At 31.5% G+C, this 12332-nt stretch overlaps 1 protein-coding gene across 2 annotated transcripts; it reads left to right on the plus strand.

Annotated features, from left to right (window-relative positions):
- Positions 1 to 4288: 4288 nt before the first annotated feature.
- LOC127094555 (uncharacterized) lies at positions 4289 to 8630 on the plus strand. 2 transcript variants are annotated; one of them, XM_051033377.1, is made up of 7 exons: positions 4289 to 4551; positions 4942 to 5227; positions 5741 to 5944; positions 6309 to 6476; positions 6623 to 6826; positions 7263 to 7475; positions 8287 to 8630. In XM_051033377.1, the coding sequence occupies exons 2-7, from the start codon at positions 4970 to 4972 to the stop codon at positions 8614 to 8616; spliced, it is 1377 nt and encodes a 458-aa protein (XP_050889334.1). In that variant the 5' UTR covers positions 4289 to 4551; positions 4942 to 4969; the 3' UTR covers positions 8617 to 8630. The 2 variants fall into 2 exon arrangements, with proteins under 2 accessions (XP_050889334.1, XP_050889333.1); XM_051033376.1 differs by having other exon boundaries at positions 4290 to 4546.
- Positions 8631 to 12332: the final 3702 nt, after the last annotated feature.

Consider the following 12332-nt stretch of genomic DNA (forward strand, 5'->3'; position numbering starts at 1 on the left):
ACCTCAATTAATGAGGGAGGTCAGATGGTCCACGTATTTTTGAATTTCTGGATTTTCATTTTAATTGCTTTATTTTCATTAATCCATATTAATTTCATTATTGATCCAAAAAATATGTGACTTTCGCCAACAATTTTCAAATATTTTCCTCTTTCGTTTTCTGAATTAAAATTATTTTTTGGATTAATATTGATATTTTTTATGATTTAATTGTTTTTGTGTATATTTTTAATTGTTTAAAAATACTTTTGACTTTTCAAAAATAGTGAATTTTTTTCTCCAAGGTCCTTTGACCTTATTTGATCTGTGATAAATCTTTTGACCATTTATTTGGTGTTTTGAAGAGGTTTTAGGTTTTTAATAAAACATAATTTAATTTAATGCATTTTTAATTGATTTTTAATTTGTTTAATTGTGAATAAATTGTGTTGAGCCATTTTTATTGCCTTATGAAGTTTGACTATGTGTTTGGGCCTTGGTCAAGGTTGATTTGACTTTTGTTGGATTAAAATCATTGGATTTAGGGGATTGATGAAATGTACATTTCATCTCCCAAAATGAATGAATGATTTTAATTTGATGGAATTCCTCCCATGACCAATTTGTGTTTGTCTCCTTTCCCCTCCCTCTTCATCTTCAATCCCTTTTTATCCCACTCCTCTCATTGGTCAATGACATCTCAAAATCCTAAGGCTAATTGGTTCATGAACCAATACAAGTATGGATGAGATTAGGTCCACCCTTTGATCATTTTCTTTTTGTGTGTGATATGTTTTAGGAGTATGGTTCATTATACCATATCTCTAATATGCATTAACACCAAATTTTTTATTGCCCGTCCTCAGATAGTTATGACTTCTACATAAGTCCAATTACGATTGTTTAACATAACACTAATTTTTTTGACACAAAGGCATAACATTATAGTAAGTGAGATTGTAAGTCTCCCCCCTTTCATGGTATTATGTGGAAACTTGACATTTTTTCCTTCCTTTGAAAGATGTCTTGTGTCAAGGATCCATGCTTGTGAATAGAGGGTTGAGTGTTCTCCAAAGAATGACTTAAACAATTGAAAAGCCACACTCCACTAACTTCTAATCCACTAACTATTTGACTAAATTTTAATTTCAAGTCATTTACTTTTATGCACTTTAAATTCAAGCCATTTAATATTTGTCATTTATACATATCATTTAACTTGTTTATGTTCATGTCATTTTCACTTTGCTCATTTGAGCCATATATTGTGATTGTATATACTTGTTTTGTATTTTGTTTGTGTTTGTGGTCTTAGGACCTTAAAGTACATAATAAACAACAAAAACCCTAAAAAATATTTGTGTGGACTGTTGGATTTGATCTGAGACTTGGACTTAGAATTAGGCAACATTCCCTGTGCAAAAGGATTTGGCCAATGCCAACATTTCTGAAATCAAGTCATTGTGATGTGAACTTTCATCTGATGCAAGTATTGGGATCCACTTCAGTTCATCTGCTACATGGTCTTGAGAAATGTTACTTTGAACCTGTGTCTAATGCCTTATTCTGAGCCATTCAAGGAGTATGTCATCTGATACATGGGGAAGATTATGAAGAAGGCTATGAAGTTGCTAGCTTGGATATGGCTATCTTTATTTGATGTATTGCTCTTCATCTTACTTGCTTATTGATGTTGCTTGATTTTAAAGTCCAAAGGAAAAGTGAGTTTCTATATGACATTCTTGTCTATTGGATTGCATCCCATTGGTCAGATCTTTTCAACTCTTAACTTTTAAGTTTTTGCTTAAGATTAGTCTCTTCATCTTCTCCCACTTCTTAAATTTCAAATCTCTCCCCCTTTTTAAAACCTTCTTTGCTTGTGATTTCTAAACTTAGACTTTATTACAAACTAGAAACTTTGGCCTTATGCCATTGTATTTTTGAACTAGTTTCCTTAATCAAACTTGTAAATGAACTTAATCATATTGACTTAAAATTTCAAAAGACAAAAAGAACTAACACCCATTCAAACTCTTTTAGGTCTTTTGTGCCTCTTTTAAACTTAATTTTTTATTAAAAGAAATTCACTCACTTTGAAATTGTTACCATGAACTGCGAGATTTTGATCCCTCATTTTTATGTTGGTACGTAGGCACAAGTCCGAAGGTCTTGTCAAACACAAAATATAATTAATGAATTCTTTTCTTATCCCCACACTCTATTTATTGCAAACATCATTTTATACCAAAACACATACACACATAAAAAAGGGCTTCCTAGGAGTACCTAAGACACTTTGGGTGCTAACACATTCCCTCTGTGTAACCAACCCCATTATCTGTAATCTCTGACATTTTATTAGTTTTGATTTGAAAACTTCTTATCTTCGGATTTTGTTCGTACTTCTCCCTTTTCCCTTGGAAACAATAAAAGCGCGGTGACGACTCTAGTTTTATTGACATTAAGTTTATCCATAGCTTAATGGTCATGAATTTATCGCTGCAGATGCCATTCAAAGTCTTTTTCTCTTAGCACTGCCAACACTTGTGTCTTCCTCGGGAATGACAAATGGATCCTCTACATGCCTCCCAGTTTCCACAATGTCCCTGCACGAGTCCCTGTACTGGGACATTATTAGGTAGTTGAACAAGGAAGACACTGGACGAAGAAAATGAAGGGAAAAAGGCAGACAAACAGGAACAAGTCTTGGAGGAAGAGTGATTTAGGTCAAAATGGAAATGACTCAGCTTTAAATTGTGTCATTTTACATGTTGTATTTCATGAAAGTAAAAAATAAAAAATAAATCCACCTGACTTGCCACGTAAGCATCCGTTAATGAAATTTCACGTTAGAGACTAATTGTTCAAACGAAATTTTTTGAAGGGACGATTTCTTGAAGAAATTTTTTAAAGGGACTAAAAATAAAATTCACGATAAAAAATTTATTTAATCCTAAAAATAATATATAAAATCATTTAAAATTTTAAGATGTTTAAGGAGTATGAGAAACATAAATCAATACAATTTAGATTTTATTTCTTTTACTGGAATTGGTAAATGAAAGAAAGTGAAGGAAAATAAAATAATCAAATAAATGATATTATAAATTTAGTAGCTTGGCTTAAGAGAAAAAAATATGCATAAATATATAATGACAAATATTTTTACAAGTAAAATAAATATGGAAAAAATATTCAAAAAAATTATAACCATTGAAAAAGATTTTTCTATTTCATAATTATTTTTAAAAATATTTTATTAATAAAATAAAATAAAATATGCATTATATAATTATGTAATTATGAATAATGAATTACTATAAACAAATATTTATTAATTAACAAAAATTGATGAGTATAATCATTATATTAAATTATAATCTTACACATTCCTCCCATTAAAATTTTCACCAAAATTTATAGTAAATAATAAATTAATTATATAAGAAAAAGTAAATACCACTATTTAATAAATAATAAATTAACTAAATAATAAATCATTAAAAAAAGCACTCACATTTTCAGTACCCCATTAACTCAATTAACTAAATTTCATATTATTATCTATTATTTTCATTATCATTCACGTTTCCATTTAAAAAATTCAATATAAAAATGAATAATAAAAATTAAATAACAAAATATAAATAATTTTTTTATTAAATAATTAAAACATACAGAAAACTGGGAATCCCATATTTCCATTTAGTAAATTGAATAAAAAGTAAAAAGTAATAATTAAATAACAAAATATAAATAATAAAAATACTGTGAACACTTTCCCACATTTAGTGGATTACTAGTACATCTCTTCTACTCTTTCTAGATTCCATCTAATAAATTAAAAGGTTAGAAGTACTAGATTAGTGTAATTAATCTCTAAAATTATAATATAATATTATATTAATATTTTAAAATTAAACGCATGAATAATTGATAATATAAAAATATTTTATATTATAATAATTAAATAAAAAATAAATAAGAAATAGTTAAAACCTCTGTAATTAATTAACTAAATAAAATAATTTAAACAAATTAAATTGGACACGTATTTAATTTAAAAAAGGACTAAGTCAACACATTTCACATTGTATGCATTAAGTTTATTTTTAATAATTTAGTTTGTTTTGCTTTGGAACTAAAAATAAAAATCATCACAATTCTGAATCGGAATCCGAAAATTTTCAATAGAAAAGGCATGGATTTAGGACCCGAAAATATCTAGGCTGCTTTATATCTAGTCTAAGTAAAACTTAATCTGTTTAAAATAAAATCCATCCTAAAACGAAAAAAAAAACAAATTTGAAAAAAGAACGATAAAATATTTTAAAACCACTTTCCACAATATTTGTGTATAACCATTTTTACTCTCAGATTTCGCTCTTTCTTCTTCTTCTGCAATACGCTCCATTCTCCAACGTTTGCTTTCAGATTTCGCTCCTTCTTCATCCTCCCACCGTTTGCTCTCAGATTTCGCTCCTTCTTCATCCTCCCACCGTTTGCTCTCAGATTTCGCTCCTCAATTTCTCCCAAATCCTCTCCTCGCGCCGTCTCTTTCGTCCAAGTAAGGTTTCTTTCTAAATCTATTCTACCTATTCTTGTTATTCTGATTATCATTGTATTCAATTTCAATTTCTTGTTATTCTGATTATGATTGTATTCTATTTCAATTTGTTGTTATTCTGATTATGATTGTATTCAATTTCAATTTGGTGTTATTCTGATTCTGAATGTATTCAAATTCAATTTCATGCATTCTCATTCACTTACATGAACTAATATGACTTAATTTCACGTGCTAAACATGGATTTGTATCAATTGTATATTCCATCACCGATTAGGGTTGGCTAGGGTTTCTTCATTCTATTGTTCCTGAAACCTATTTACTTGTTCCTGTGTTGGATTTGTACTTTAATATTGCACTCCTTATGATATCAATTGTTTTTATCCTTATGCAGGCATTGCTAAGCTCTAGCATTCTACAAAATGCTTGATAAAAAGGACGACTCTACTCTTTCAGATGTTTGTGATGGTTCTTTGGGTCGCCGAAGGAAGCGACAAAAGTTACATACAAGGAGTAGTGAGGACAAGATCAAAGGTGAAGGTACCAGCATTGCAGCCAATTCTACAAGTGAGAACGACATTGTAAGGAAAGAAATGGGGTTGGGTTGGATGCTTAAAAGTAAGATGCCTGCAGTTTTAGAAACAAATGAGATAGTGTCGGAAGAAGTTCAAGTTGAGGAGGTACGTCTTAGAATAAAATTCTGTAATGATATTTTTTGTGTCCACAAAGGAAGTCTCAGTGTTTTCTGTTTTTTCTTTCTTAAGTTTTTTTATATTTTATTTTATGCATTCTCTATTTATTTTACTAAAACGCGTTGGTCTCATTTTCAAGCTATTTCTTACAAGAAATGAAAAAAATAGTTAGAATAGAAAGATAAAAGCAATGGCAAACTTTAAGTAACGTGTGTGCATCATTCAAATGCACCGTGAGATAAATGATGTAAACATATGATCCAAGTAGTACGAATGAACTAAATATTAAAGAAATGGTTTAGGTGTGATTTGTTTGATATTTTTCATGTATCTTTGCATGTTTTGTTTGAGTGTCTAACCCTAATGATGCCCCAACAGTTGAAGTGTATGTATTTATGGTCTATCCCAAATGCTTTCATTTTGGTTGCAGCTTGTTTTGATCTTTTAATCGCCAACCAACATATCATGTTAAAAAAACTAAAGATTTTTTCATTCTTTTAGTCAAAGAAGACAAATCCTAGGGAATTGAATCCTTATCTAAAGGATGGTGGAAGTGGTTACCCAGAAGAAAGTGATGGAGTTGACGTTGCTGCATGCAAACTTCTATCGCCTTCCCTTGTTGGAGATGGAGGAGTAAGCTGGAGACTCAAAGCATTAAAGCGTGGACAAGAGCAAGCAACTCGAGAAGGACGGAGGTTTCAAGAGGTTTTATGCACTTGCTTTTCATATATTCTTTATTTCTATTTTTTTAATTGCTCTTCTCTATCTATTCTGGAAATTTTATTTTTATTCTGTTTAAGACAGATGGGTTTTTGCTTGGAAGAATAGAGGGTATATAAACAAAATAATATTTTTTGTTATTAAGATTAGTGTAAGGGTAAAGGGAAGACCAATCTGAATTGTTAGCATTTGCTTTGTTTGTAGAATGGTAAAACCCTTGTAAGGAAAATTGTCTCGTCTTGTTCATATTATTTTGCTGTCCAAAAATAGACTTATTACTGTTCTTTCTATTTGTCATTTAGTTCTTTAATTACGGATCAATGGTTATTGACATATTCACTATGTACAGGTTGTGGGAGAAAGGTGGGGCTCTCTTGGTGAGTTGACTGCATCTGTTGCATCAAAAGCAGCTGCCCCCGCTTGGGCTCATCTATGTGATATAAAAAGTAGACAAAGAAGGGTAACCGAAGAAAATTCACTAGAGTATGAAAAACCGATCCAAAGAGATTCTAAAAGGGTAAATTTGAGAACAAATAAAAACTTATACGTATTTCTCTTTTTTAGATAAATTCTATTTTCAGCAAATCATTATAGGTGTGAATCTCATTTATAAAGCATATTCCATTGTACTTTCACTGACTTATGCTAATGACACACCAACAGGATTACATAAAGAACGCTTCTTTTCATCAACAGAATAAGATGGTTGCAAATCAATTCATGACCCAAAAAGAACGCTGCCTCTTTTGTCTAGAGAATCCAAATCGGCCTAAGCATCTTGTTGTGTCCATTGCAAACTTCACCTATCTTATGCTGCCATGGTTGCAGCCTTTGGTGCCTGGTCATTGTTGTATTCTACCTATTCACGTAAGTTTAACTTCTACTCCTATCAGTGTTTTTCTTAAGAGTTGAGTAAAGTTGAAAGAAGCATTAGTTTGTTGTTTATTGAACACAGTCCCTGCAATATAAGTGATTAAGTTCTTTGGTTGGTGAGTCAAATATTGAAGTAAAGTATCCCTGCAATATAAGTGATTAAGTTCTTTGGTTGGTGAGTCAAATATCGAAGTAAATGATAGTAATGAGGAATTAAGTGAATTTGAAGACTTATTGGAAATAGGTTAATTACATGGTAGCTTTGACTGTTATTGCATGTTTGGAAGTAGCTTTAAGTTATATAAAGTTGATATGAATTTGAAGTGGATGAATTGATTTTTTAGTCTGTTAATTTATGTCATATAGAGCCTTATTATTTTTCTGTTATAGACTCCTAATCTGCAACTCTATCTTATCCCTGATATGACAGCATCAATCAGCTACAAGAACTGTGGATGAAGAGACGTGGGTAGAAATTCGAAACTTAAAAAAATGTCTTATTATGATGTTTGCAAACCAAGATAAGGAAGTAGTGTTTCTTGAAACTGTAATCGGATTGACACAACAACGGCGCCATTGTATGATTGAGTGTGTTCCTTTACCCAAGGATATTGCTAAAGAGGCACCTTTATACTTTAAGAAGGTAAGATGTTAACATTGTTATTTTGTAGATCTGTATCTTTGAAATGTATTATTTAGGCTGCACATAATTGCATCACCTTCTAAAAGGCAACATTAAATACTTTTAGCTTTCATTTATTAGTTTCTCCTCCCATTGTCAAACTAATTTAGATATGAGAACATTTGGGTGAGAGCTGAATATGAACCACAAATTTGATAGTGAAAGGCCAAGCGAACCTGCTTCATTACTCTAAGTAAAACCTTTTTAAGCTTAACTAAACAATTTATCCTGATGCTGCTTAATTTTTGGTCTAGTTCTCCATAAAGTTTATTTGCACAATCTTTAGGGTTGGATTGATGGAATGTGACGGAGCGGAATGGAATGGAACATGATGGAATCCATTCCATCCAATTTCCTTTTTTTTTGTTCCATCTGATTTGGGGTATATGCAATGGAATGAGATATTTTAATAAAATCTATATTCCGCTCCGTTCCATTCCGCTCAGCTCCGTTCCGCTCAGCTCCGTTCCATTCCGCTCAGCTCCGTTATGATCCAAACATACATGTTCTCTTGAGTGCCAAATGTGGTTATAACTCAATTGAAAGCAAACCTGTAGGAACTGAACAAGTTTTTATTTTTTGTTAAAATGATGTTTCTGTAATCACCCATTTTCCTAGTTTTCACTTGAGATTATTATTGTTATTCAGATCTTTGTAAATTCTTGCTTTGTTGCTGACTGCACTATTTTTTCTATCCATTAATTTTGTTGTTGTTACAATTGTTTCCAACTATAAACTCACTTTCTGTTTACAAAATGTCTTAAATCCATAGGCAATTGATGAAGCAGAAGATGAATGGAATCAGCACAATGCGAAAAAGCTCATTGACACCAGTCAAAAGGGCTTGCGGAACTCAATCCCGGAGCATTTTCCTTATTTTCATGTAGAATTTGGTATAAACAGAGGTTTTGTCCATGTTATTGACAATGAAAAGAACTTCAATAGTAGTTTCGGGTTAAACATCCTTAGAGGGATGCTGGAAGTGTCGGAGGAAGATATGTACCGACCTCCAAAGTATGAGACAATGGAGATACAAAAGCAAGCTCTTGCCACCTTTTCTAAACAGTGGCAAAAGTTTGACTGGACACATGAATTGCATTGACATTTATTCAATTATCTCTATAGTCTCATTAAAACAAATCATGGTTTCTAACAAGTTTAATTAGAATGGCATGTCATCCAACCTTTCTCCAAGTTTAATTATTTAAGTATTTGTGTGTTTTTAGAAAACAAATTATGGAGAAAAGCTGCATTTGGAGAAATCTAAATTTGTCAGTGTTAAAAAATACTCTTCTTCCGAACGCAGCAAGATATCAAATAATATAAAAGTTGGATGCTTGCTTGATCAGTTTTAAATGAGAAAATAGGAGATGCAAAATTAATTTAATGGACCTAGTAAAGTTAGTTTTCACTGTTATTGAATGTCCATTAAACTTATTTTAAATAGTATTACAAATCATCTTTTACGAAATATCTTAAAGAAAATAATCTTCGAATTTTTTTTAAATTTATTTGAAGTATGTAGTAATTTGTAACTCGTTTTTACTTCTGTCTAAAATGCTACTAACTTGCTTAGCAGCCTTCAAATTAACATTTTCTTTTAACTGAGACTATATCCATTTTGTGCAAATTACTGTTTTTTTTCACTGAGTCACAAATTCTTCAACATGTACATTTCATCTGAGGTGTCAAGTAAAATCTAATTTTTGTAGACTTCGATTTATTTTGTTCGTTTTGATTAATTTGAATATGTATTTTTTTTTTAAAATTCTTAATCAAACTTTTCATATTATCTTGTTCCATTGAGAATTTTTGAATTCTTTTATGGATTATTGGATTATTCTTCATATATGATTTTTTTCATTTGCTTTGTCTATTATATTGAGAATTAAATGGTTCAATTATTATTGGATTATGTCTAAATCTTTTCGAGAACTAGCTTCTATGATGTCTATTTTGGGTCCTGACATTGTTTTAGACTCTATTTGCAAGTTAAAAAGGGAAGCGAAGGCAAGACTTCGGAGATTTGAAGAAAAATTAGATAAATATTTAACATTGAAATAATAATTTTGTATAAAATAATAAATAAATATTTATTATTAATATATGTTTTACTTTAAAAGTATTATATACATCGAAGAATTTATCAAGTCCATCCAAAACTTCCAAATCTCTCTTCCAATTCAATTTTTGAATACTCAATCTTAGAGAATTTTTTATATTACAAATAAAATTAAACTTTCCAAATTTCTCACCAATGTGTCATTTATTTCTTTTCACTTCATCCACACTTTGTTTTAACTCTCCATCATATTTTTTCCAAAAGGGTCAAACAAAATTTTAGGATTTAAAAAAAAAAAACCACTATTTTCTAATTAAATATCAAAATAACCATCTTTTCAAATTAATTATTAAATTAACTACTTTTCAAACAAGACAAAAATGTACGACAATAGCAGTAGCTAGGACAAATAGCGCATGCACGACCCTTTTGCACTAAGGCGTCAATGGTGGTGGCGACAACATTGAGAACATACCACTGTAAGTGGCGCATGCATGCATCCATTACGAGTATGCGCCACCGCATGTGGCTACTCACTTATTTGCAACTTCTATGTAAATAACATCCCCTCCCCATTGTTTTTCACACATCTTCTTACTATCTCCTTACATTTTTCTTCAATCTTCTTTCATTTTTCTTCAAAATATCTTCATATATGTGTCCTTATATTCACAAGAGAAACGCCGATTTAGTTTATTCGGCAGTAAAACCTCCGATGAAGATCCGACTCTTGAATACAGAGACGTTCGAACATCTTAACAGGAGTTTGATCTATTGGTTAGATGGAGATATTGCAAAGAGTGAAAAGATCAGAAAAATTCAAAGACTTGTTACCATGTTCAATTAAAATGGAGAAATTCGTTTATGGAACAATGTTAAAACTGACAGAGATGTTCACATGATAATGTATAGTTCTCAGAAAATTGTCCCGATGGTTGTAATCGCATAGTTATGTTGTTTAGACTAATTATTGTTTAGTTGTTGTTTTTAAATTATTGTAACCGAATGTTATGATATTTATGAAACGAAAGTTATTTTTAATATAAAGCAAAATGGTTACATTTAAAATTATGTTGATATGCTTGGTCCAACATTGGGATAATTTGTACGATTGTGTCTGGGCTAGTGACATGAACTACATAATCTCACAATTTTGCTCAGCGTATCCATTTCGGTTTGAATACGAGTGCTGTTAGGGAGACCTGTAACACCTCAAAATTTGCCCTCCTCTTCTTGGGACTAGCTTAGCATATTGCATTTCATGTTTTTAGGACATTAGGCATTTGCATATTGCATATCATGTGAAAATAAACAAGTCATCCTCTAAGGTCTTGTCAGGGATGGAAAAGTTGTATAGTTCAAGCCTGAGGGTCTTATTGAATTGATCATCAACCATCTGAGGGTTTGTGCTTCAATTAGGGTTTTCTTGGTTCTTCAAAAGGTTGAGCATTATCTTGGTTGCAAGGGTATGTTACCATCATCATGGTTATGACATTATCAAGGGGTTCATTGTTCATGCTCCGGTTCCTTAGGATTAGGGTTTTGACCTTTGGTCAACCCTAATCAATGGCATTCTTCCAACCAGGGATTCTTAAGGAGAAGAGGTATTCTATTGATGATGAAGATCACATGGTTATATGGAAGAGCTTATTGGGCTAGGGGTTTCATTTCTGAGCCATTTCCTCAGGTGGTAGAGGCTCAAAGCTGATCAGAGCATGTCAAGATCATCTGTCGACCAGAAAGTCAACAGAAAGTCAACTGAGGGCTGGGAGGTGGAGAGATGGTTTGAGACACTTCATTCATGTCCCAAAGGGGTTCATTTGTCATTACAAACACTTATCTTGAAGAATTTGAGGCCAGATCAAAAGTTTCCAAAAATGGAAAGTGACCTGTAATTGGAAGTTTCCAAAAATGGAAAGTTTTTGGTTCAAATTCAACTTGATTTTACATCATCAAATAAGTTTCAAATGAATTTTTGTCCAACATGAAAGTTGAAGATCTTTCTCTCCCATTTCCAAAAAGTTCAAGATCATGAATTTATGATGAATGGTTGAGGAGATATGAGCAAATGATCACCAAGTGTGTATGAAACTTCAAAGTGGCATAACTTTTGAACCAAAACTCCAAATTGAGTGCCTCTTTTTGCATTATGCTCCTCATGACATATATTTTCCAAATCATTCATTACATGGCATGAAATTTCATCATATGATCATTTGGCAATGCATGTGATTTTTGAGGGAAAATCATGAATTCAAAATTGGTGCATCATATGAACAAAATACCATTGCCAACATGTGCATGAGATGATTTTGAGTGAATTTGAGCCTCCATTTGGTACTGTTCATGTGTACATTTGCATGGCACCTCCAATTTCCCAATTTTGGTCACACACCCCATTTTCACTAATCTCAATTAAACCATGCTTAATTCTGATTTGGAAGTGATTAGTAGAGAATATATAAACTAAATCATAACAAAATTGTTGATAATCTCAAATTCTAGATCTAGATCTCATTTTCCCTCCAAAAATTTCTCTCCATCAAAATTCAAAAATTCTCCACATAGCATAGGATTTTTATTGCATATTCTTACTCCTGGATCAACATTTGGTAGAATTCAAGCTCTTGATTGAAGAAATTGGTGAAGAATCAAGCAATTCCATACATGAACATGAACATGGAGCTTTGAGTTTAAGCTAGATCCAAGCCATTCCAAGAGTTGATTCGTGCTTCAGACTTCATAACAAGGTTGAT

The sequence above is a fragment of the Lathyrus oleraceus genome, chromosome 6, assembly GCF_024323335.1.
Source record: "Lathyrus oleraceus cultivar Zhongwan6 chromosome 6, CAAS_Psat_ZW6_1.0, whole genome shotgun sequence".
NCBI classification, from domain to species: domain Eukaryota; kingdom Viridiplantae; phylum Streptophyta; class Magnoliopsida; order Fabales; family Fabaceae; genus Lathyrus; species Lathyrus oleraceus.